The following is a 26,357-nucleotide window of genomic DNA, read 5'->3' as shown; positions in this document are numbered from 1 at the left end:
ATACACATTGTATGTCCACTACAACTTTTATAGTATACATTTTGTAATATCATTCATAAATTGTTTTTCCTGCCATTTGAAAAGATCAATGGTATGTTTACTGACTTCAAATGCAATTTTGAATTAGCATTATAACTATCAGTAAAGTGAATTACATTTTGATGGTACAATTACTGTAGGGTAATAGTAGATGTAAAAAGACAAACAAAGCTTTATATTGTGTGAACATCTTTTAATATTTTCGTACAAATTTGGATGAGAATGTCTCAAGCTGCACAAGATTAGTGTTTGTTTTTTGTTTTTTTGATATCAATTGACCTTGGAAAGTTTCAAAATTAGCAATGTCACATTTACATGTACCACATATATACTGATGAAGACTATAAGCAGAACTTCCATGAAGAAGGAGCCTATAGTTCAGAAATCCTTCAAAGATCAAACAACTACATGTACTGCAAGCATATTTCTTTCCATTATTCCTAGTGAAATATAATTGCAACATAGAACAAGCTTTCTCGGTTTGCTTGAAGGAAAGTCACCACTTCACTGATCACATTGAGATGTAATTTGCCAATCATGTCCACATTTTGGACAATTCATGGGCATGAAGAGGGATCAACCAATAAATCAATTATATCAATGATGATGAAACCGACATCTGTAAATATTTCAATGTGGAATATTTTCACATGGCACTAGACACATGCTTCCTTCACAGCTTGGTCAATATCAGGTTTACATATTCCACAAAAGCTTCACATTCCCCACACAAGTATCCCCAATTCATTCTTATTTTTAAAAAAAAAAAAGTAAAGAGAAAGGAGTGCAGCCCCTGTATCCCATTTAGAAGGTATCATATAAAAATAGCACAAGACAGTGCAACTACAAAGTACACTAATTCATACTCACATAGTCACATGAAATATATTGTAGACAGTCAAAGTGCACAACATATTCATTTCCACAATTAATGCACATTAATAATCACACCACATCTACGAACCAGTCTGCTTCATCATATAATCCCTGATCTGGCAATTCATGGGACTCATCAGAGGCACAATCAGTCCTGTATAATTCTGAGTACCACACAAAACTCTGTATGATTTTGACCGCACATGATTTTAGAAAAATAGCAACCAATTTTTACAGACAAATCTTCCTGCATGAACTGTCAATATTGCTTGTCCCCCGCAGTGGAAGAATAAATTAGAAACCCTTGGTCTCTTCAGCTGCACCTCAACTAGTCAACTTTCTTACCATTAACATCCACGTACCCATTGGCTTCTCCTGCTGCCATCGGCTCTTCTTTCTTCAACGTCTTCTTCGGGCTGACCAAAGTTTTGATGAAGCCCCGGGCAAAGAGCACGAACCACGATGTTTGGAGAACCATAACGATCACCATGGCGATGTGACAGCCCCTGGGCATGCTGGTTATCACCTGTTCTAAAGTCAGCTCCTTGTTGATGGCATAAACGACATACATGGTCGGCCAGAGGGCAACACGCACAACAAAAAAGGTGATGAGGACGATGAAATTGTTGATGACAAAAGCCAGAGAGCTGCCGTACCCATTCTGCAAACAGCCAACAGAAAGGGAAAAAGGTATTAAAGTATATTCCAAATTTTTTGTAGAAACAGAGCAGACTGCATATTTTCATCATATTCATATCTACATGGGATATATGACACGTCCTGCTCTTGCATGGAAAACAACAATAACATTTTTTAGAAGTGAGAGATAGTTGTTTTCTCCAAAGAAGTAATGCATTCACACTGAGCTCTAATCAAAGGTAAAAGGATACTAGTAGAATGTACATGTATTGTGACTATCCCAGTAACTGTTCAGTCATGACTCTTAGCATTCTGACTTGATGCATGCATAATAACTTCCTGCAAAAGGTAATTCCACAACTCTGAAGATTTAGGTCTTGATTTCATGAAACTTATCACTCAATTTGTCTTTTTTTTTTTAACTTTTTGATGCCGACTTGAGCATGGTGTAGAAAATAACTTTGAAGTGATGAAGCTACAACATGAGATTGTGTTCTACTGTATTTCAAGCTTACCCTAATGAGGATCTTTCTGAAGTTAACAAAAGGAGTACTGTATTCGGTGATGTAGACACAGCCCACGATGAAAGTTCCTTTGTTGTGTCGATAACGCTGCAAAGTATTCAAGGCAAATAAATGACAAGAATGAATAATTTGCAAAATAATTGGACCAATGTTGCAGAACAATTTGAATTCTAGTAAAGTTTGTTGTCTATGATTATGTAACATAGTTAAACACACAGAGATGCTTTTAGACATACAATGATTTACTGTCGATGTGTTTCACCCTTTATCAAAGTAATATCTTATCCGAATTTACACCATATGTCAATGTGCCTTCTTGTTCAAAAAGATGGATCATATAATAATGAAATGAGATGACTTTAAATATCATGAATTACCTGCATTTTAGAGACTCTTTTTAGTTTAGGTACCCTTTCTTTCAATAAAATAATTCCACATGCACCAGTTTTGGAGGGATATCATGGCATTAGGACATGCAGAGATGAAAACAAAAAAAAAACAAAAAAAATTCTGAATCACTGAATTTCAACCGGACTTCATTTTGTTAGCCCATCAAGTTTGGGCAAAATGATTAACTCCCACTTCATGCATCAGGCATAAAGAACAGACTTTGCACACTTTCTTTCTCGCCCTGTATTCTCATTAACTACAAAAATTTTCAAGAGCTTAGAAGACATTGAAATGAAGGGAAAAAAGGAGTTTTTCGCCCTCTATCCTACCAGTATAATGGGGTATCCGAGGAATGTCGAGATGGCATGATGGAACACTTCGAGCTTCAACCCTTTCAGAAATGCAGTGAGCTGCTTGGAGAATGGGGCCTCGTTCAGATTCTTCTCCCGGATGTGCACATGGAACATGGCATAGGTGTCGTAAGGCATGTATGAGTAGGCGAACGCAGCGAAGAAATTCAGCAGCCAGTGACTAGTGTTGGGAAAGATATCATTCAAAGAGGACTCAATAAAACATCATGATTATTGGCAGGTACTTTACAATAATATCATGCTGTCTGAAAAATTAAAACATAAAAAGGCTGAAACTTTTTTTTTTTAATGTGATGAGAAAAAAAAATCCATTAATTATTGGTTGCTAGTAAATATCTTCTTGATTTCTATGCGCACAACTTTCAGGAGAACAGTTTTAGAGTGTGAAATGGACAGCTGCTCGGTGAAGGGCTTATTGAAATGCTAGTGAAGAGTTTGATATTAACAGTATTTCAACAATTCAAAAGGGACTTCTAACTGCTGTCTTGAACCTTGACAGCTACAATGTATACTCACACTTTCTATTAAGAAAATGCACGGATTTGAGTCTTCCTTTACCTTCCTGAAGGACTTGATTCCCTCTGCCTTTGGAAATACTGTACATTATATGCACAGAGCTATCATGTCACTGATACATTTTCAGCAGAATAGCCATATTTCAAGTACATCGTACAGGAACTGTCAAAGTCATCAACAGTACACCAGGGAGGTGAGTTTCATCTCACCTCCCTGACTACACAAGCTAGTAAAAGGAAACAACAAACAAACATTACAATCTAAGGAATGACAAGGAATCTCAATATTGGATGATTTACTGACAATCGAATCTCATAAATGTCTGTAGAGCTCTATATTATTATGTACACTCAGCAGCATTTCTAGGGCATTGCCTACATGTACTGTGCATGCCATGATGGGACATTACTCACTCATCATAAATGATGTCCTTGTAGGTGTTGGCTACCGAGATGGTTCCTACTATCGAAGCCATCACAGCATGGATGATGGACACAAGCCTGTGGGAAAAGGATGATTATTAAAACAGGCATTACAGCAGTGTACTATAATTATCAAAGGCCAAATTAGTAGGAATAGTAAGAGGGTATTTCACAGGAGAGAAATCTATTATTAAAAACAAACCAACAAACAAACTAGGGGTCTTTATTACACGTGGGTCTTCTTCTTCTTCTTCTTCTTCTTCTTCGTCTGTGAGAACTCTGCGTGATGACTACTCTGTCACTTTCAAGGTCTAAGTTATGTGAAGTCTTCAGAGGGTTCAAGTACATGTAGTTGCAGAAATAATCATCATCCAAATAAGTGAATAAATAAATAATCAATGAACTGGCAAGTCCATTAATAATAATAGTAATAATAATAATAATAATAATGAAAAATGAGTGCTCAGCAACTACTTTTGGGCCGAGGCTTGTGATACAAATTGTTGATGGTATTGGCCTCAACCACCTCCTGGGGTACTGTAAAAGTGGAAATTTTTGCGCATTTTGCGCAACCAGAAACTACCGCGAAAATACGCGAATATTTTTGCTAGCCATATGTTCCTGTGCGTCATGTCTTGATTCCGCGGAATTAAAAACACGCCAAACTCTTCTTACCCGGCCAAGCGCGAAAAATTAGTCGCGCGAAAATATCCCCTTTTACTGTAATCTGTTCCAGTCTTTGATGGTTCTTGGTAAGGAGTTTTGGTGACAGGGAGTTGTGCTGGGTGAGACCAGGTATTGATGGTTGTGAGTTCTTCTTTGACGTATAGGGAGTGGTTGAAGCTGTTCCTTGATCATTTCAACATGTGCAAGATTATGCATTATCTTATGTACAGCATTGCTCGGCGTGCAATTCGGCAACTGTCTGCAAGAGTCAAGAGGGCCACTGCAGCTCCTCTTGGTGTAGCGCTGCATTACAAAACGTGCTGCCCATCTCTGCACAGCCTCAAAGCCCTCAAGTATCCTGATCGGGTATGTCCCAGATGGTATGGCCATATTCAATAATAGGACGAACATAGGTCTTGTATGCAACCTCTTTTTAATCCGTCTCGAGGAGATCCTTGAGGTTGCGTCTGATGAAGCCAGGAGTCTTCAGATTGTGGTGATGTGCTCTGACCAAATCAAATCTGATGTGATGGTGATTCCTAGATATTTCACACTGTTACGGTTATCATCAAGCGTGTGTCCATGGAGCTTGTATTCTGTCCACAGTGGCTTCCGTTTATGGGTAACAGACAGGGCAACACACTTATAAAAAAGGGTGGAATAGCATGTCCCATTTCTTTTCCCATTCGACCAGTTAGTTTATCCAAGTTCTGCTGGATGGCCTCCTGGTTGCTTGCAGTTAAACTACAGTGTAGGCCTACATCATACAGTATGTTGTTGTGTCGTCTGCAAATAGCCCGACACTGAAGGTGAGCAGTTCTGGTATGCCATTGATGTAGACAAGAAATAGACATGGCCTCAGGCCCAGCACACTGGCCTGGCCTGGGTTGATCGACAAGTATTGTCTAATTCTGCGAAAAACTTCTCATTCATAATAATGACATTGGGTCAGTTTTTCGCTTCTTTTCAAGAAGCGAAAAACTGACCAAGCCAAGTCATTATTATGAATAAGAGGTTTTTCGCGGAATTTAAGACATACTTGTCGGTCAATGGCCTGGGCAGCTGCGGGATTCCAGACTGTACATCAATGAGATCCGTAACGAGTTCCATTATGGCATTTATCGCCACAGCACAGCTTGACGTCTGCCAGTGAGGAAGTTGCAGATCCATTTATCTGTATGCCCTCTGATCCCGTAAAATACTTTAGTGGAGCTTGTGGACCAAGAGTGAATGGTTGACTCTGTCAGTGTCATAAAGCTTTACCGTACAACTGCAAGACTCCAAGAGTCATGACATAAGTACTGTATCTGTATAGACAAAAGACCTAACTTACTTAGAGAAGTCTAGTCGCTCTAGACATCATTTGAGTTTTTTGACATGCCGTCAATGTTGCATTTTGTCAAGCATATTACAAAGTGTAAGTTACTGCTGAATAGGGGTTTGCCGGGGTTTTTTGTTCATGCGAGAATAGCATAACGTTATTCATATAGAGGTACCGGTAGTCAAGTCAATGGGATGGGCCGCCGCACCCATCGCTGACGACTGGTCGAGTAACACACATCTTCCACCGCTCCGCTCCGCTCCGCTCGGCCTGCTGAACCGCCGAGGCTGGGCACCTCACACCTTCCTCAGCCGTATAAACAACAGTACACAGTGGTCAGCGCATGAGCGGGGGCGGCTCAGCTCAGTTCATATGGCGTCATGCCCCGGGAAGCAACATCTAGGGACTTCACGTTTCACCTCATGGAAGTAAAAATTCTGGACAATTCATTAGACATGCGAGTAACGCTGCCCGAGTCTAGACTATCTAATATTTACGTATTCAGCTAGCTAGTCCGCCTTGCCCTTGCCTAGGTCTAGTCTATGCCTCCTTCATCCGCATCCTTCCTACGAATTGATATCCTAATTCCTATTCATCATGGACATGGTCTGTACTCACCGCATTGCCATACCGCATGACTGCGTTTCAGTAAATTTGCCAGATCTTTCAAAAAGGTACCAAGTCAGGTGAAACGTACTTGGCCAAAACACGCAGCCTGCGAAAAAGTTTGGCATTATATACCAGGGAGTTTCGCCTGGAGCCTCCATGATGTTGTATGTCTCCTCCACACAATCCTTTGCCCGATCCCTCTCCGCACCAGCCCTTTACTTTACAGCTATAGTATTGTACTAGTAGTACAGAAGCAAAGATTCTACGCTGTACTGTACTTTCATGTATACTGTATCATTGTACAGGCCGCGTACAATGACTGTGCCTTGTTTGCGCGCCAGCAGCTCGAGTACAATGTAGGGTTTCCCTGTTCATTTGTGGTGGACTAGAATGGCTTCATGCACAGCGCGCGCACAGGTCATGCTCGTGCGCTCACCCAGTCCTCTCCGAAGTTGAGCTAGCTCGGTGGTCATTCTCTCAACAAGAGAAATCCGTGAGTGAAGCCAGAAGCAGTATGGAAAATCCGCCAAAATTTGGGTTTTTTGTTGTTGTTGCATTTTTATTTGTGGGTGAAAACATTACGTTGTCTATCATATTTAGCTCCAGTAATCCCCGATACTTGGAAAAATTTCAACATCATTGTTTAGTTATCCCTGACAGTTTTATAACAGAATTAAAATTTCCATACAAACTATAGGCCTAATGCATTTTATACAACAGGCAAAATGGTAGGCCTCTTTGAGAATTTAGTATGCATCAGTGTATAATCATTCTTTTTTTTTTTTTTTTTTTTTACTGACAGCCACTAAGTTTGATGAGATTTTTTCTTGTTTGTTTGTTTGTTTTTGTCGTTCATAATCTGATTCGCACAGCCAATGCAGATTAAAGATAAAAGATCTCATAAAATCTCAACCTCTTATGTGTGTCACAGATCCTCATTTGCATATTATTCTGTTTCATTACTATGTTTCATTCACTTCCTAATTCGCTGACTATATGTACTAGTACCTGGGCGGATCTGTGACTATGAATGATTGAAACACCATAATATTTCCAGTCTGGTGCGTCTGGTCCTAACTGCAGAAAAAATGAAAACATATATGTTACTGCATCCGCATGCTCGATGTTAACTCCGATATATGATATACTCCCTCAATTTCATTAACATAGAAATTACTGGCAAAATATGCAAGTTTTTGCCAGTAATTTGAATGTTGATGAAATTGTGGGATGCTATAGGATGTGCATGATGTGTAGGCCTATAACTTCTTTTTTTTTATCAAGCCCCTGCACTTTCTCACTATATGGGATGAAATCAGTGCTTAATTGTTTGTGTTTCTGTCGAGAATTTACATGAAGTGTACCCATTAAAAAAAAAATGATTATATTATGGCAGCCATTCTGTTTGGGCAAATTCCGGGGACCATTAAAAAAAAAACTCACCATAGGCGTACTCGTTAACTATCGCTAGGAACAACTTTATATACTTCATGTTTAAAGATGCAGGTGATATAGCTTTGGACTGCATCTCCGACAAAGATGTCTTTACTTGCACCATCTATATAAAGCAATGTCTATTCTATCATTCCTATGACATTTCATGAAAATAATTTGTCTTTCAATGGAACGTGTACCGATGGAACGTAATGTTCGCGTTACTCAAGGCATTTAAGTATGACTTTGAGCACTAAACTTGCAGGGTTGCTTTTTAATGTGCATCCCAGTTTTGTAGAACAATCATTCTTCTATATTTCTATGAGATTTTATGAAAACAAAACTGTCCGAGTTACAATAATCACTGTATGACCTGACGACTTCAAAGGCACATAAGAAAAAATAAACTTGAAAAGCTGTAAGCCTAATATATATACTTGAGCTGTAAAGTGCATGTTTTCAACGGACTGTGAGGGTCTATTTATATAGGGGTAACTTTGGACACCTCTCAAGGGGTTGCAGTTGAATGTTGACCATTCATTATTGTTCGGCAGACGCAACGCCTCCTTTAATATTTGATTACATCAAAATAAAAGTTCAAAAAACAAAAATCGCCGTATATGTCACCTCTTTTAACCCGTTCCATACGGGAAACCTGGTGGCCTTTGTATTAAGTATATGGGGAATCCGGAATTCAGTATGGAATGAGTTAAATGCCACTTCTACATGTGCGTCATCTCTGTCACTCTGTACGAAGAAACTTTTACATTTTTAGAAGTGAAATTAAATGATCTGATGCACACCTTTGGGAATGATATTGTCAATCCAGTCTTAAAAGGGTTATATACCGAGCTGAGGTTTGAGAGAGAGTGTGCTAAGGGTCGCATCCACCTGCTCTCCACCCCACACCCCCCGGCCACACACCCACCCCCCCCCCCACACACACACACACATACACACACACACAACACACGCACATCACACAAGAAGGAGCTATCGCATTTTCAGAATTGATTTAGATTCTACGATCTGCATGGTTCACACACATTGGGTAAAATATTTAGTCAGTGATCTTAAAGTTTATCACAAAAAAGTAACACATACGCTATGGAACCATAGCCTCAGTCATGGAAGGTAGGTCATATCTGTTCCGCGTTCCGTGTGACTCTTCACCAAGTCATTGAAGTGGATAGCCTCACGGACCAAACATCACTCGTGACATGACCTGGGGGGGGGGGGGGTTCATCAACGAGTTCGTCGGAGGTTTTCACCGACAAATTTGCTGTCCTCCAATCAGACGCAAGGATTTCAGTAGCTTTTAACAGTTGTCAGTGTAAATCACTGACAAAAAGTTTCATGAAACGGTCCCCAGATTGTGTATTCTCACACTACATTAGGATATCATGAAAGGTAGGATCTGACGACAAACCACAGGAGAAAAGTAAACAAACAAGCAAAGAAACCATAAAACAAACACCCCCGAATTTATTGCGTGCGGATTTTTCATTTTCCGATCACATCACTTGATTGAGAATCCCAATCTCTGAGTCTATTAGGCCTACAGGAAAAGAGAGGACGCCCGAGAGGTGGGGATGGGGTTTATTAGGGGCCTGGGTGCCATCACTGTGCCCTCCCCCTCCCCCTGCTCAATTAAGTCCCCCCACCCACCCCACCCACCCCCCCCCCCCCCGATGCTCATTTCCCTATCATTTTCGATTACCGGTATCGTGGCAGATATAGGTCCATAAATCTACTGCCAAAACTTTAATTCCTTGTGTTCTTGGATCATGATTTGCTTCAACATCTTGACAAAATAATATGTTTTTCTGTGAAGATGAAGAATAAACATTTTCACAATTATTGTTTTAAGTTCAGGAAACTTTGAAAATTATAGGGCGATGTTATTTTTACTACGTAAATTCGTCTGTATTTTCATTCGTAAAATCTCATTAGATGATCACAGTGCAGAGGTATCCGTCTTTTCAGGATTATGATATCTCAATTCATTAATAACGCATTTCATAGTTCTTCATTTTTTATTCTTCTACTCATCTATGCGCGGCAAGTAATGAATTTATCCATTTTTTTTTATTTACTTCTAAGGCCAATGTAGGTCTATTTGCTCTTTTGTTTGTCTTCATATTTAATTATACTTATCACCGTGGTTGTCTATCTGTTCTATTTACATATCTATTCATTTATTTCAGTATAAAATATTGTCTATTATTTCACCTGCTAAAGTACCAGGTATTCGTTTTATTGATTAATTTACCTTTTCTGGTGATGTGTAGGGCATACCATCAACAGTATGGTGGCATAATGGGGTCGTTCATGTTGTAATTAGCCTACCAGTATTATCATTAGCATTGATTTTTTTTTTTCTTTTTTGAAAATATCAGCTTGCCAATTTGCAGCCTTAAAAATCACAGTACAATGTAGTGAACTTTGACCGCTACCGGTCAAACCTGTTGTTGTTATTGTTTTTTTCTCTTTTATTCGACCAGCAGCATGAGCGGATAACACGAACGAATACTGGCCTACTGCATCTCTTTACGAACGGAGTGGCAGATAAAACTAAGGTTGCTTGTAATTCATGTATCGGTGAGTGTTTATTAACGAAAAGTAAATCGTTTGATATTTGAGAAGATATTGAGTTTATTGATTGCGTTGACATCCGAGTATAATTGCCACGACGTTATTCTATAACATCTTTTTGCGTAGAGCCTTTGACTGTGTGAATGTATGGATGTAGTCCCATGTATTGATATTGTGGCTGGGCATTTATGCTATCTAGTATGGTTGGGGCACCACCTATCGACAGGGCACCTTCCCATCGACACCCTGCGTATCATGGCTGTTTGCGTATAGAACAAAAAAGTACGCGCGGGATTAAGTGTCATTAGCTATAAAAACAATAAAAACGAAGAAACGAAAATCAAACTCAAACAAACCAAGCTAAAAATTACACATCCGATCAGTAACGACGCATGGCTGTGAAATTCACGTGTATTACCTATGGCCTGTGAAATTCACGTGTATACCTATGCTGTGAAATTCACGTGTATACCTATGGAGGAGAGGGGGTGTCGATCGCAAGGTTCCCTTTTTAGCTGCGCGAAGAAAACGGAACGCACGCACTAAAATTGCGCTATTTTAAAACGGAGATTCATAATCAACGAGACGGTCACGACATTCAAAACTGCAGTATTTATGGCATATTTGAGGTAAGAATTAGGCGGATTTGTATTATATTTTTAGAATAAACAAGCTACAGATCCTTAGGGTGTCGATACGTGGTACCCCCAACCCTACAGTGTATCACTAATGACACTAGCCCTCTAGTCTGGCGCCGGCTCGCTCTTCCCGTCGTGTGTAGACATATGTGATATGTGTGGTACTGTGGGTGGCGGCGCGGCGCGGCATCGCCTATCAAATCTGTTCTTTCTGGGCAGTTAAAGCATGCATGTGAAGTTAGATAGGAATGATTTAGTTGACATGTAATTATGTAGATTGTAGCTCACCTTAATTTTAAAGATAATAATCTGGCTCAGCTTGATTCGTGACAGATCGTGTATCATGATTGATAGCGAAAGATAGGAAAAAAATATGATCATCCGACATCATGAATCAATGACTGAATTGTGTCTTGCCAACTCTCACTCTCAGTTCGGGAAACCCACTCACAAGGGGGGCCCCTCCTTATAAGTAACCCGTCCCCCTTATAAGTAACCCCGTCCCCCTTAATAAGTAACCCCCGGGGCACCCCTTATAAGGAGTCTCCACGCTTTTTTGCAATGCAATGCGAAAATGAAAGGACTGCGGCAATTCGCTTGATTATGTCCATAAAGGTTCACAAGTTTCCTAGTTACTCACGAAATTTGAGCAAAATCGGTTTGAGGCATCATATCTACAATCATGGATTTAAATGCGATGTCAAACGACCCATGCGAATGCTGAAATGCGAGAGATTACTGGCGTGAGTGTCGCCAGGCGCGGCGGCGCGGCAATGCTTGAGTGCAGACGTGGCGACTGAGTACAAAAGTCTCCGTACTCAGTCGCCACGTCTGCACTCAAGCATTGCCGCCCCGCCGCGCCTGGCGACACTTACGCCAGTAATCGCTCGCATTTCAGCATTCGCATGGGTCGTTTGACATCGCATTTAAATCCATGATTTTAGATATGATGCCTCAAACCGATTTTGCTCAAATTTTGTGAGTAACTAGGAAACTTGTGAAGCTTTATGGACATAATCAAGCGAATTGCCGCAGTCCTTTCATTTTCGCGTTGCATTGCAAAAAAGCGTGGAGACTCCTTATAAGGGGTGCCCCGGGGGTTACTTATAAGGGGGACGGGGTTACTTATAAGGGGGACGGGTTACTTATAAGGAGGGGCCCCCCTTGTGAGTGGGTTTCCCGAACTGCTCTTGAGGGACGTCAGTCTCAATCTCGCATACTCTTGGTGAGAAAATTTGGATTGCCAACATCTGTTAGTGTTACGGTTGGTGAATTTCCTGAAACATGCACAGCTTCACAGCTGCAGCCATGCACCAAATGCAGGTAGGCATGACATGGCTCAAAAAAGATAGCTGGTTGATGATATGAAATTACTCTTCATCTAGCTAGCTTAGCACCTTGACTGATGAATAGAGATACTATGCATCAAAGACACGTCACATTTTAGTCCATATATTTGCCACATGGCCACATATACCAATATACTAAAGCTGTGGTTAGTGTTGGTCGACAAGCTACACGACTGTAAACACTACTCACTGTTCTACTCTAGTCTCTATAGTTCCATGCATCCTGCATTTTTCTGTGGAGAACAGGCTGATATCAAAATGATACCTTTTTTTTTCTCTGTGCCTTACTATAATGCATGTATAAATAACGCTATAATTTTACTCAGTGCTCCAATGTGCATGCATGCCATATTGCTGAGGACAAGCTGATTTTGCCGTAAAAGTTATGAGAATATTACTTTCTAAACATTTGCCCAAGGATACTTACCTCTGGCTAGTCTTCAACAGGTTAACATTTAGGTGTATTATCGATTGAAGATTTCCAGTCAATGCAGCTGACTTACACATTCAACTTTCTGTCTTTACTTCTTGGACACACCTAATACTGATATGTCCACTTTTTTATACCTCCGCCACGAAGTGGTGCCGGAGGCATTATTTCATTTGTTTTGCTAGCATGTTGCTCTTGGACTGTAAGTGTTTTACGCTTGAACCATTGTAGTACAGTGCACACTCTTACATGTATGATTACAATACACATACAATATAGGGACCTATTTATTGGTGCTGAACTAAGCTTTGAAGTACTTCAAGACAAAAGAAATCTAACAATCTTGAGCAAAGAATTACCATTTCTTCAGAAATGTAATTTTAATGTTGATCTGTTAAGTTTAACTCCATAATTTGCATTGGTTTTAAAGAGGACTGGATTTGTAGAAAGCGCACTTCACCCATGAAAATGCGGAGAACCAAGTCTTCGGCAGCGGGTGCCCATAATCCTGGGAAAGGGGACAAGCTTCACTCGGCCAGCTCATTGTCGCCAGACCAGCAGAGCACCGACTCCCCGGGCCAGACGTCCCAGTCAGACTGGACTGGGGGGAGTGGGGCAGAAGGTGAAGGCAAACCCATAGAGGAGGGCACAGAGGATGCTGCCAAGCAGAGCAGCATGAGTGACAGCACATCATCCATCCAGGATATGTTAGCTGAACTTTATCGCCTTGTTAGAGACACCCATCAGGTTAGTAGCATACAGAGAAAATTGTATGTGCCACATACGTGGCGAAAGTGGTCAGGGATTTTACATGAAATACAGGTGGGTACATGCACACCTGTTACGATCTCATTCCTCACACTTTGATGTGTGAACCTCTGTATGTACATTATTTTGACCATCCCTGTGATGTCTTGCAGACAAACTGGTCTGTTACCTCATTCGCTAGTGAGAAAATTCTGCGAGGAGCAAATGTTTATAATGGTGGCATTAACAAGCACAGAGAGACTTTTCAGAGGTATGACTGAAGACAATGAATCCATGTTTGTTTTTTGTTTTTTTAATTCTGTGTAATCATTACACTAATTTGAACGAGTCTAAGTGCATTGCTTTCTTCAGGCATTCCAGTTTTGTTTTTTGTATTGTTTTGTTTTTTTTGAGTCATGGCTTATTTCAGACTTATCTTCCATGGCATTGTGTCAGGGTAGTTTGCAGGCACAAACCCTTGTTGGTCGTGAAGGAGTCTGCGCCAAGACTACTACACGCAGCATTGGCACTGTCCCATAGGCCCTGTACTGTAGCTTGCAGTGCCAGTGGTGCATGTAGTAATAGTAGTAGTCTTGGTGCAGACTCCTTTACGTCCAACAAGGGTTTGTGCCTGCAAACTAGTGTCACGGTTGGCCTTCAACCCCTTGCCTTTATGATATTGGAATTTCTTATAATGTATTACAGGACACATCCACTTCCCGTGAACAGAGGGTTGATATCTGATCTTCAGACTTAAGATAAGATCGAGATGTCATATGACCTATGGATGAGATGTGTATCTGTGTGCTGTCTGCGTGTCAATGTGGAAACTGGCAGAATACTGCAGGAATGTTGTCTCTCTCTTTTTATCGGTCTTGTTTCAGTGCAAAAATAAAAGTGATAGCAACCTCAGCAACATTTCAAAGATTCAGGAGAGAGTGCATCAAGAGCAGAAGATATCATCATACTACCGTGCAAAACTACGTAGCCTCTACCAGACAGCACTTACGGATGCTGAAACAGAAGCTGAGTAAGAACAATTCCAAGAGCCGCATTTGACTCATGAGTCAGACTCTTATTACACTGTAATGGATCGCCCAATGAAAGCACTAAACGCCCAGAAGTTCCCATATCTCAATCTTGCAAAGTTTTGGTGAGAAATTGCATTTACATGTGAACAACATGATTGAGAGATCTTAGTTGAGCACATCTTATTGGTGGAGACCTTACAGTCCTGATCAATTATACTTGAAGTGTCTACCCATCAAGACAGATTACAAGAATTTTTTTTTGTTGTTGTTATAAATGTTGTACGAGTTGAAATTCAGCTCTTGCTGGACTGAACAATTATTTCACTCCATAGATGTAATACTTTTAATTGTATATCTCAGTGTTCTATACCAGTATCTTGCATTTCACTTCACGCCCTAGCCAATCCTATGCAACTTGCTCGTACATCGTCTCACCCATAGTTTGTCTGTCTGTTTTGCCCCAAGATGTTTGAGGAAATCGCTGGACAAGATTAATGCCATCAAAACGTTACGAAATGAACAGCGTCTCCAGGCAAGGAACGCTGGCCATTTTTCTGACACGGATGGACCTCGCAAGATCATGAGGCGTGGGGTCTTAATGAACATGCTGCAGCAGACTGCCATGACACTCCCTCTCTGGATAGGGCGAACTGAAAATGAGTGAGTCAACTTGTATGTCATATTTTCCCATGTGTATGACCACATTGTTTGCAGCATATGAAAGGAAAGTTCCAAAATCCAGGCAAGACGTAACCCTAGCCCACTGAAAATAAAATGTAGTATTTAAGATGGGCATCTGGAATTAAAGATTTTGGTACCTGCTATCTATTTTTCTATATTTGGTAATCAACTTGGAACTTATTGTCACATTTGTATGGATGTCAGATAATGGAGGTATTGCAGCACTAGTTTGTACCAATCTTGAAAATGCTGTATAAACTCATCTTGTCATTTTTTGCTCTGTGTCTCCTCAGAAAACCACCTCATTTATGTGGATCAGTTCCGGCAGAGTCAAACTATGTATGTAAACCAGGAGACTACGTGGCGGCCAGAGTTCGAGGCAGCGACGGCGATGAGAACTGGATTCTGGCGGAAGTCATATCCTTCAACTCCAGCACTAACAAATATGAAGTGGATGACATCGATGAAGAGGGAAAAGAGTATGTTTGAACAGTTGATCATTATCTTGCATTTTGCATAAGACAGAGCTGTACAGTATTCTCAAAATGTATTTTTCTTTGATTGTGAAGTGGGAGGTGTGCTAGTGGTGACTGATTATTATTATTGTTATTATCATTATTATTATTATTATTATTATTATTATTATTATCATTATCATTATCATTGTTATTGTCCCCGCCGAACGAGTTCGAGCAGGGGACTATGAAACGGGCTCTGTACGTGTGTGTGTCCGTGTGTCCGTCTGTCCGTCCGTCTGTGCGTCCGTGTGTGATCAAAATGTTCAAAATGCTACTCCTTCGCCATTTCTAACCCGATTTTGATTCTGTTTGCTTTATATGATAGCACTACATGGGAGCTTTGAAACTTCTATACAGAATTTCAGTTGTGACCTTTGACCTTGACCTTTGACCTATATTGTACATTTTGCTTCAAAATGCTACTCCTTTGCCATTTCTAACCCGATTTTGATTCCGTTTGCTTTATATGATGGCACTAGGTGAGGGCTTCAAAACTTCTTCACAGAATTTTGACCTTTGACTTCTTTGACCTTTGACCTTGATTTTTTACCTATATTGTACATTGCCTACAAAATGCTACTCCTTCGCCATTTCTAACCCGATTTTGATTCCGTTTGCTTTGTGTGATGGCACTAGGTGAGGGCTTCAAAACTTCTACACAGAATTTTGACCTTTGACTTCTTTGACCTTTGACCTTGATTTTTGACCTATATTGTACATTTTGCTACAAAATGCTACTCCTTCGCCATTTGTAACCCGATTTCAATTCCGTTTGCTTTAAGTGATGGCACTAGGTGAGGGCTTCAAAACTTCTACACAGAATTTTGACCTTTGACTTCTTTGACCTCTGACCTTGATTTTTGACCTGTATTGTACATTTTGCTACCAAATGCTACTCCTTCGCCATTTCTAACCCGATTTCGATTCCGTTTGCTTTATGTGATGGCACTAGGTGAGGGCTTCAAAATTTCTACACAGAATTTTGACCTTTGACTTCTTTGACCTTTGACCTTGATTTTTTTACCTATATTGTACATTGGCTACAAAATGCTACTCCTTCGCCATTTGTAACCCGATTTCGATTCCGTTTGCTTTATGTGATGGCACTAGGTGAGGGCTTCAAAACTTCTACATAGAATTTTGACCTTTGACTTCTTTGACCTTTGACCTTGATCTTTTTACCTATATTGTACATTTTGCTACTAAATGCTACTTCCGGCGGGGACATATATTACGCACCGCGTAATTTCTACTTTTCCTTGTTATTATTGTTATTATTATTATCATTATTATTATTATCATTATTGTTATTATTATTATTATTATTATTATTATTAGTGATTTTTTTGCCAGAGTAACTAAAGAACAATTTTGGTAAGATTACTGTGAATGTATGCATGACTTGACCATAGAAAATGAGATGGTACAGTAATTGGTACTTTAAATACGTACTATAGTTATTGCAAGTCAGCTTAAACTCCCTAAGTCAAAGACCAAGTGAAATTTTATGAACATTTCTCTGAAATGCTTGGATGACATGACAAAAGGAACAAGTGAGGGAAATATGTAGATACAACATAAAGTTTATCTGTGTAAGCAGCAGATTTGCCATTGCAAATGCAAGTGGTCCATCTTTTATTTGAATGCCAGTAAATCTTAATGTAATATTGGTTCATAATCCCCGAGGGCAATTACCCCCCAGCTAAATACCGGTTATTAATATTAATAATAAAGTTAGAGTAGAGATTATGGTCAGGGTTGGCTTTTAGGGTTAGAGTTTGGGTTAGGGTTAGGATTAGGTTCAGGATGAGGATTAGGGTTAGGCTCAGGGGAAGGGTTAGGCTCAGGGGAAGGGTCCTGGGTAATTGCCCCAGACCCCCCTTACAGATGGTAGAAAAATATGTTGTGTAATCATGATTGTAATCCCTTTTAGAAGAATCCCTATTAGAAGAATCATGATTGTAACCAGGAATTTCTTGCATCTGAAAACAAATTGTTGTAATCTTGAGTTTAGAATCTTGATTTGCAAATTCGAAGTGTTTTCAATTCTTGATGCGCAGTTTTTATCTTAAAGACTTGACCTTCAAAGAGCCGAGTTCAACCCTTCATTCACTTCTTACCAGAGACCGGGCAAAATGTAAATGCAATCAACCTGATCTGCACTTGATAGCATGCACTTTGTGAGTTTGATTGACAGGTCTGGAAGCGCATGCATTGTGCTTCCAAAACTTAAATCAAGATTACATTCAACGGGAATTTATAAATATGATTACAGGAGAGGTTTTTCTATCATCTAGAAGAGCTTTACATTACCTTTTTCACATTCAAGCGCCTGAACGTTGTGTAACTCAAATCAAGACTACAATCAAGATTCATAATTATAAAAAACAGTGATTACAAAACGAATTTTTCTTTTGTATGAAAGTGTTCTGTGTTACTTTGGTCTTTTTCCAGGAGACATCTCTTGTCGCGCCGGAGGATAGTTCCATTGCCGCTGATGAAAGCAAATCCAGAGAGCAACCCAGATGCTCTGTTCAAGAAAGGCACTGTAAGAATGGAATTTGGATCAGGGTTTGGGTTGTAGAAAATTATGTATTTGTAATACTAGTATGTAACTATAATCTGTCACAGTGGAATGAGAGCATAGATGTTCATAGCAAGGGCAGGAGTGGCAGAGATATATGCAGTACAATGTAATAATAGCCATGTATGTCATTGCTGTGGTGCCTGTGGTATGTTACTTGAGACTCAAATTACTTTGTGCACAATCATATATGACAATGAAAACTGGACTCTTGACACTTGCAAAGCACAACTTAACTGGAATGTCATGATGTATAATATTTTTTATATTTTCCTGTGTGGATTTTTCTGGCATGTAATTCTCTTTATCTATTCACACTTATACAGCTTGTGATGGCGCTGTACCCTCAGACAACCTGTTTTTACCGTGCTCTTGTAGAACGGCCTCCTGAGGGGGTAAGAATACTTCATTCTTGACCTTCACCTTGAATACAGTAAACCTCGGATAAGTCGACGTCGAGTGAGTCGAAAATCACTTAACTCGAAGCAAAATAAAAAGTCCCGATTTTTCCCTATGTATTTTCTCTAAGAAATATTTGGATAAGCCGAAGTACGAGAGTCGAATTTCGGCTGTGTCGAAGTAAAACATTCAGTCCCTTTTGTACAAAATACACGTAGTTTACATCACTTGAGCCGAAGAAGATTTCTCTGGCATATGAGAAATGAGGAGAATAAAAAAAAACCGGCATGTCGCAGAACCCCGTCCCTCTGACCTGCTGCAGGTAAGCATGCACACTCACCGTACCGCTCCGCACGCATGTCGAATACATACACATGTATACATGTATACACACAGCACATCGATCCATACTGGTCTTTATCCATACACACAGCACCTACATGTCAAGCTAGAACTCCTTGGTCAACCAATCGCTGCTTTAATATTTTAGTGACAGGCCAAGTGGGCGGAACTTGTTTGTGCGTGCCCGGCTGGCTGTATAGTTTTGTTCAATGGAGGTGGGATGGGCCTGGGAGAGTGTTTGTCTCATGGTAGGTTGACAGAGATGGCTACCTATATTGCACCATAGACATAGCACATGCACATTGCCACATTAGCGCAGACATTCTCAGAACTACGTTTAACTACTAGTATTGATACAAATTCCATGTTCAATTTAGAACAAAATAAGAACATTATCTTCAAGAACAGACAAATTTGAATGCAAACACACACACGCGCACACACACACACACACACATGCATGCAAATGTACTGTAATACATGTACATAACTGTGAGTTGAAAAAAAAAATCGACTCTTGCGAGAGTCGAAGTTCACTTAAGTCGATGCATTTTTGTCAGTCCCGAGAGCTTCGACTCATGCGAGGTTTACTGTATTTTCATTTTTTGTGGTATACTGTAAAAGTGGATATTTTCTCGTGACTAATTTTTCGCGCTCGGCCGGATAAGAAGAGTTTGGTGTGTTTTTAATTCCGCAGAATCAAGACGTCAACTGCAGGAACATACGGCATGCAAACATATTCGCGTGCTTTTATTTTCGCGTTAGTTTCTCGTTGCGCGAAATGCGCGAAAATTTCCACTTTTACAGTATGCAGGCATACATGAATCGATCAGTCAGACACTAATGCAGGCATTTGAGATCATTGCTCATGCTTATTTTCACACCCTAGCAACTGTTGACACACTTGATACATATCTTGACAGCTTGGTATACCAGCACCTTGCAATTTATGCATAGTTATGCTATGTTTTTGTGTGTGAACATACACAGAAACAAAAACAAACATGATTATCACAGACAGACAGACAGACAAGCACACACAGACCAATAGTCAAGCAAACTGTTTCGTGCAGTGTACTATGAAACAAAATAGGCTCTGTTGTGATGAAGAGAAATTTAAACTTATGCAGTACAGTCAATGTCTGATCAAGCAGTGTACAGTTTGTCCTGGAAGAGGAGGTTTTGATGGACATGACCACACTTCTCACATCATGTGGTTTTTAGCACCCTGGAATATTTTTATTCTTTTTCTAAAGAGCTGTATGGTAGGTAAAAAAAAAAGAAGGTAAAAGTGATTTTTAGTGCCTTATGAAAGAAATTTTTGTTGTTATCGACGGGCTCAGCAGTGCAGCAGCATGACATCAGTGCTTATGACACGCTCAGTGCCACTGATCTCAGTGTCCCACACAGGCAACTGCACCACACTATGCATTTACCAATCCATGTAGGGCTACCAATCCATGTAGGACTAAAAATAAGTAATCACAGGACAAGTTTGCGGATTAAAACAATCTCATTCTGAAATACTGTTCAAAATCAAATAGACATGATTTCAAAACATTCGAAAAAGTGTCATCACTATTATTACCTCTGTCAAGGAAGTTCCTTTTTTGCTGGTGTTGGTTTGTCTGTCTGTTTGCAACAGATTTTGATGAAATTTATGTGGAAATTTGGTAATGACACAAGGAACAGATGATAAAATTTTGGCAGTGATCTGCAGATTTTTATGCATTCTAAAGGATTGTTTATCTTTTGGCAAATAGGGTCAATGAACTTAGGGGTTCAAGCTGCGCAATTTTGAGGTTTGCATACACGCATTAAAGCGCATGCTTTGCTTGAGGCGCTGCGCAGGAGGAAAGCTTTTGAGGTAAACACAAGGCTCTTTTATCATTTTTTTTTTTTTTTTTTTTTTGGGTGGGGTGGGGAAATTGGGCATGCAAGTATGGGTGGAAAATAAGCTGCTTGCCGGAGGTATGTGCTCTTCGAGTGCTTTTCTAGTTACCTCCGCCAAGGAGGTTATTTGCTTTTGTCGGCGTAGGTTCGTCTGTTTGCAAAATACTGTAAGTCAAAAAAGTTTTGAACGGATTTGTATGAAACTTACAGGAAAAGGAAGCGATTATCAAATTTTTGGTATTGACTTGGGAATTTTAATGAGTTTGTGAAGGATTTTTTTTTTCTTTTGGCAAATAGCATCAATGAACTTCAATGAACAGTTGAGTTCAAGCTACGCGTACTATATTTGAGGTTTGCATTCGCGCATTAAAGCGTATGCTCTCCCTGCTTCTGATGCTGTGCAGCAGGAAGCTAGCTGCTGAGGTATATAATTCACAGGGATTCTTATTTGTGAATTGGGTGATTTTACATGTATTATTGTAACTATTGAATTTACAGTTTGTCTTTTTAATTATGCCTGGGCTTAATTGGCATTGGGATCATTATTGCCGACTGCAAAGTTTTGGCCGCCATGGTGGCAGTGTGTTAATAAACATCTTACAAAAATGAGATGGTGCCATACAATGTGGTACCCTTAGGTATGACGGTACCCTGGAGGACCCTGGGGTACTGCTTGGTGCATCACATGCAAAACACTGGTCACTGATCATAAGCTAAATTCAAATGGATTTCAATGTTCTAATCAGATTTTGACTATCTTGCAATGTTTCAATATGTGTATAATCTCCAGCTATGCATCTTGTCCATGAATTGGTATGCCTGTTAATTTCTTGTTTCACATCAATACTTGTCCACAGCCCATCGATGATTACTCAGTGCTGTTTGAGGATAACTCCTACGCAGATGGCTACTCTCCCGCCCTCTCTGTTGCCCAGCGCTATGTGGTGCAGGTCAAGGAGCCACGAAAGAGGTGAACTCTCCCCCGACTCAATCCTCGCCAAGCTGCAGGAGCCGTCATGGAGACAAAAACAAGGCACCTTGAATGGAGACATTTGAAGATGTGCTTGGCAGACTTGACAGAGGAACTTAAAGGTAGACTGTTTGTGATCTAGCTTTGACATCGATTTGCAGGCTGAATGTGCCCAGTAGCTGCCAAAGGAAATGTACCAACCAGTCGCTGTAAAATGGTTTTATGGTGCCTTATGACGGTGCACCTGTGGAGAAGCAACTCTTGCATTGTATTAATACATGGTACATTGTCCTGTGCTTGACATTTTTAGGCCAGATATGTGGTACTGAATTTTGGCAATCTTGCCGTAGTTCATCCGTAAGTCCTGGATGTGATGTAGTGAATGTTTTCTTCCATGTAACCTCTTTGCTTGGCATGATGCGTCATCTTTACTACTGCGTTCTTCTTTCTGTGTCTTCGTTTCTTCCGTGTGGCGTATAGACTAGCTCAAGAGCGATTAGCGCGTCTTCCGAAATCTCATTAAAAACGATTCAATTACTACAAATTATTGTAACAAATACATATATTGTCACATTTCAAATTGTCAATATCTATTCATCTTGGACACTCTTGCATTTCATTCATTGGACTTCAGGGATCTATGGATGTATTTTGCATTGTAGTGAGCAACAGTATATGTTTTATGAATTGTATTATGATCAGTCATTTGCATCACTATGGGACAATCGTTTATCATGAGTGCATTAACAAAGTGGGAACCAATGTGTCAATATTCAATATGTGACCATGCATCACAAAACCAACAAAAAGTTGCACACACTGATTTTGTGTGAGGACTGAAAATACATGTGGGTGAAATGAGTCAACCCAGCCAATTGAGTTATTCATATTTTCTGAAAGAGCAAGTCTTCTACACTATACAAAGTTTGGAATAATAAAACAAAAGGAAGACTTGGTTTTTAGCAGTTTTGACAAACTTTTTGGTATAGAATTGTGTGATTAGGTGTGTCTCATAGAGTCCCTTTTTATTTCTTAAAGACCCTGTCCACACTCTTCACTTTCAACTCTAATAACTTTTGAAAGGATAATGCTACTGCTTTGAAAGTTGGCATTAATCATTTACAGACTGTGTTAAAAAGCACACTCAATTTCAGCTTAATCTGAAAATCCCTTCACTGTTGGTGCTCCAGTGGTTTACATCCTGTTTATTGTTCCATTCATCGCACAGCTAGCACCGCTTGGTATTAAGATTAAGCACTTGAATAGACCCTTAGATACTTCAGAGCCTCTTTTCTCTGTTCACACTTTCCAGAGTGTGTGCTTTCTTTCCAATATTAGGATAGGTTAGGAGAGTCCATTTGAATTGAGTCATACAAAGCTCTTTTCAGAATCCATGTCTGGCGACTTTTTGTTGGTTTTGTGATGCAGGGTCACGTATGTGAAAGAGGACCAGGTAGGTGTACTATGGCTTTCACACCAATTACAATTCAGCATAAGGACATCAGTGATGCTATTGGTTTATGTACATTATTTTTTAAAAAAAGAAGAAAAGGAAAACAAAACCAAACGAGACATGAAAACTCGTCACATTGAGGACGAGTTAGGTGATACGCTTGTGGTCATCAGATGACAGTCATCTGTGATCGACAAAGAAAAGAATGTGATATAGGCACCTTGAAGTTATATTGAGCGTGCATGCGAAACCGTTTCTGTAACCACTCGGCCACGGGTCATCCACGGAAATGGTAAGACAAAAAAAAAAAAACAATGTATAGATATAACAGGGGGAAAGTCAATGCCCACTCAACTAACGTGGCCGTGTGAACATCTATTGCATTGCTAGACGGAAAAGCGGCCTTGTAACGACTGAGGTCGCTATGCCATTTCTGGCAACTTGGGAAAAATACGTCCCGCAGACATAAAACCTATAATCGGCTGGTTTTGATACCTTGCCTTTAATCACAATTTTCAGTGTAATGACGTCATCAAATTACAAAACAATGACATCGTCTTGAAAGACAATTGTTCAAAGTACAACACCTCAGTCGTCGTCATTACATACTATGATCGGTTTGACAAAGTCAACCTGCAAAATGTTGCTGCAGTCGAAGCAATGTGGTCTCCAACACACAAAAAAGAGGGATATGGCGTGTGTGTGTGTCTGTGTGTGTGTATAGGTGCGTTTATATACGAACGTGATTTCTACATGGACGAATATATAATACAAATTGAAGAAAAAAAAGTAAAATAAAAAAAAATTGTTTCGTGATCTTGTGGGGTTCGAACCCGCAACCTCACGTCTCTGAGACGGCGCCTTTAACCACTCGGCCATACGTCTCGACGAGAAAATATGGGGAACGTAAACTTATGTATATGAAAGATACATGAGGAATCGTTTTGTCCACATTCCATTTTCATTTTCAGTTTTAAACTGCAAAATTGTCAATCTGATGAGGAGATTTCAAAGAATAAAATGCATGATTACTGCAGCTTATTGTCTCAGCTACAACATACTAAAGTTTCAGAGGAAATGAAGCAAAATCAGCTGAGATAAAGGTGCTTAAACGTTGTTAAGTCAATGCATGCTTTTAAAAAAAATCACCTCCCATAGACATAACACGTAAACTTGTCCGATTTTGCATCTTTACTTTTAATCACAATTTAAAGTATGATGACGTCATCAAATTTCAAAACCATGACATGGACTTGAAAGGCAAATGTTTAAAGGACAACATATGTGAATTTGGGATAATATTGAGCTTAAACAACAGAGATACGAGCAAATGAATGTCAGAAACAGTACCTCAAAAAAATCAATTCCACTTTTTTTATTCAAAATGACGATATGATCACTTCATCGCGTTTTCCTGGCAATATTGATACTAGGAATGTTATTTACAATTCATATGCTTTTGTAATATGCAATAGAAATATCGGGTCAACGGACGATTTAAAGAGCTATGGCGAAATAAACAAAGACATGTTTTTTCACTATATTTGCAGAAAGACGCGCGCGCGGAATTTCAACTTTGACGCCAGTGCATTCCTTTGTTATAGGTCAACATCGATCGGAAATCAGTGGATATTGTTACTCAAAGTATCAGGAATCCAAATCAGTCAAAAAAATTGCATTTTCATGTTGGTTACGCCCTCTGCGCGTGAAATTGCGCGGACGGACGCGCACGCGAGAAAATGTTTGAAACGCTTAAAATTGTCTGAAACTTCGAGATTTCCCATTGGGAAGTCGTTTTGAGCCTTTTAAAATTTTGACGCGCGCGTAGGCGCGCGTAATGAAGACCTGGGTAACTAGCGTTAAAAAGTAAGATAGAGCGTGACCTGAACTTTATGTCCACCGAAAATGATGCAGAAATGACATCTAGTTATGAAGTTATGATCGATCATGTGACAAGGTCCGAAAATCACAAAATGGCGCCTAGATGACGTCATAGATATGTTACTGTCATGAAAACCTTATTGTGGCTAGATATTGTTATGAGACATGTTGACTGAAAATTTCATGTCATTCCGTAATGTCATTGTTGAGATATTGACGACACAAAATTGTCCAGAAAGAAAGAAGAATAAAAAAAAATAAAGAGAGATTTTGACAATCACAATAGGTGATACGCTGATAGCGTATCACCTAAAAAACAAAAAGCAACTTTTGATGCAGAAGAACCCTTTCTGCAAATCAGCAGGGCATTCTTTTGTTGTTGTTGTTGTTTTGTTTTGTTTTTTTTTGTTTAGCACATCACTTGTTAAACTAGCACAGAAGACAAAATGAATACAGCTGTGTTCTTTGTTAGGAGTGTATGCTTTTATTTGCATCACTTCTTGACTTTGAGAACATGTATCTCATCAGTCTTGTACATGTACAACGAATCGCATCATGAATGCATGATCTGTACTTTCATACATCACCAGGAATTCTCATACTCTATCCTCATAGGTGTATGCACACAAATCATACATGCAACTTGTAGTACTCCACATGCATTACATTGTACATGTACTTGTACATGTATTTTATAATGAGCATAATTATGCTGTTACAGCATGAAAAGACATACAGTGTACATTTATGTTTAGGGAATAATTTTCCCACTCAAATTTGATTAGAAATTTAAGCTGATAAACAATATTCCAAATTGGTATCCTGTACACTTCTATGGAACTTCTGTGTAGCAGTGGTGTAAAATGCATAAACAGCAAATTGTGATGTGATAGCAGGAAAATTATTCCCTGTATGTTCTGTATTGGCCTACATAACATATTTTATTTCCACGTGAACACATTCCAAGTATGTTTTTAAATGTGATTTTCTCAACCTTTTTTTTTCCCCTTTCGATCACAAATAGATGTTGATTTGTGTT

At 39.6% G+C, this 26,357-nt stretch overlaps 2 protein-coding genes across 2 annotated transcripts; one reads left to right on the top strand and one right to left on the bottom strand.

The window, feature by feature from the left end:
* Positions 1-967: 967 nt before the first annotated feature.
* LOC139711704 (TLC domain-containing protein 3A-like) lies at positions 968-6,583 on the bottom strand. Its single transcript, XM_071623566.1, has 5 exons — positions 6,383-6,583; positions 3,769-3,855; positions 2,798-2,999; positions 2,070-2,165; positions 968-1,576 (listed from the first exon to the last, which is right to left on the bottom strand). Exons 1-5 carry the CDS (start codon positions 6,529-6,531, stop codon positions 1,244-1,246), a joined length of 867 nt encoding a protein of 288 aa, XP_071479667.1. The 5' UTR covers positions 6,532-6,583; the 3' UTR covers positions 968-1,243.
* A 3,744-nt stretch (positions 6,584-10,327) lies between these two features.
* LOC139711692 (SAGA-associated factor 29-like) lies at positions 10,328-23,493 on the top strand. Its single transcript, XM_071623554.1, has 8 exons — positions 10,328-10,408; positions 13,250-13,566; positions 14,451-14,596; positions 15,063-15,257; positions 15,572-15,757; positions 18,251-18,344; positions 18,707-18,775; positions 21,872-23,493. The coding sequence occupies exons 2-8, from the start codon at positions 13,282-13,284 to the stop codon at positions 21,986-21,988; spliced, it is 1,092 nt and encodes a 363-aa protein (XP_071479655.1). The 5' UTR covers positions 10,328-10,408; positions 13,250-13,281; the 3' UTR covers positions 21,989-23,493.
* The last annotated feature ends 2,864 nt before the right edge of the window (positions 23,494-26,357 follow it).

The sequence above is a fragment of the Diadema antillarum genome, unplaced genomic scaffold (assembly GCF_040938485.1).
Source record: "Diadema antillarum isolate AM-2024a unplaced genomic scaffold, OU_Dant_1.0 scf00000040, whole genome shotgun sequence".
Taxonomy (NCBI): domain Eukaryota; kingdom Metazoa; phylum Echinodermata; class Echinoidea; order Diadematoida; family Diadematidae; genus Diadema; species Diadema antillarum.
This window is presented reverse-complemented; position numbering and strand designations above follow the sequence as displayed.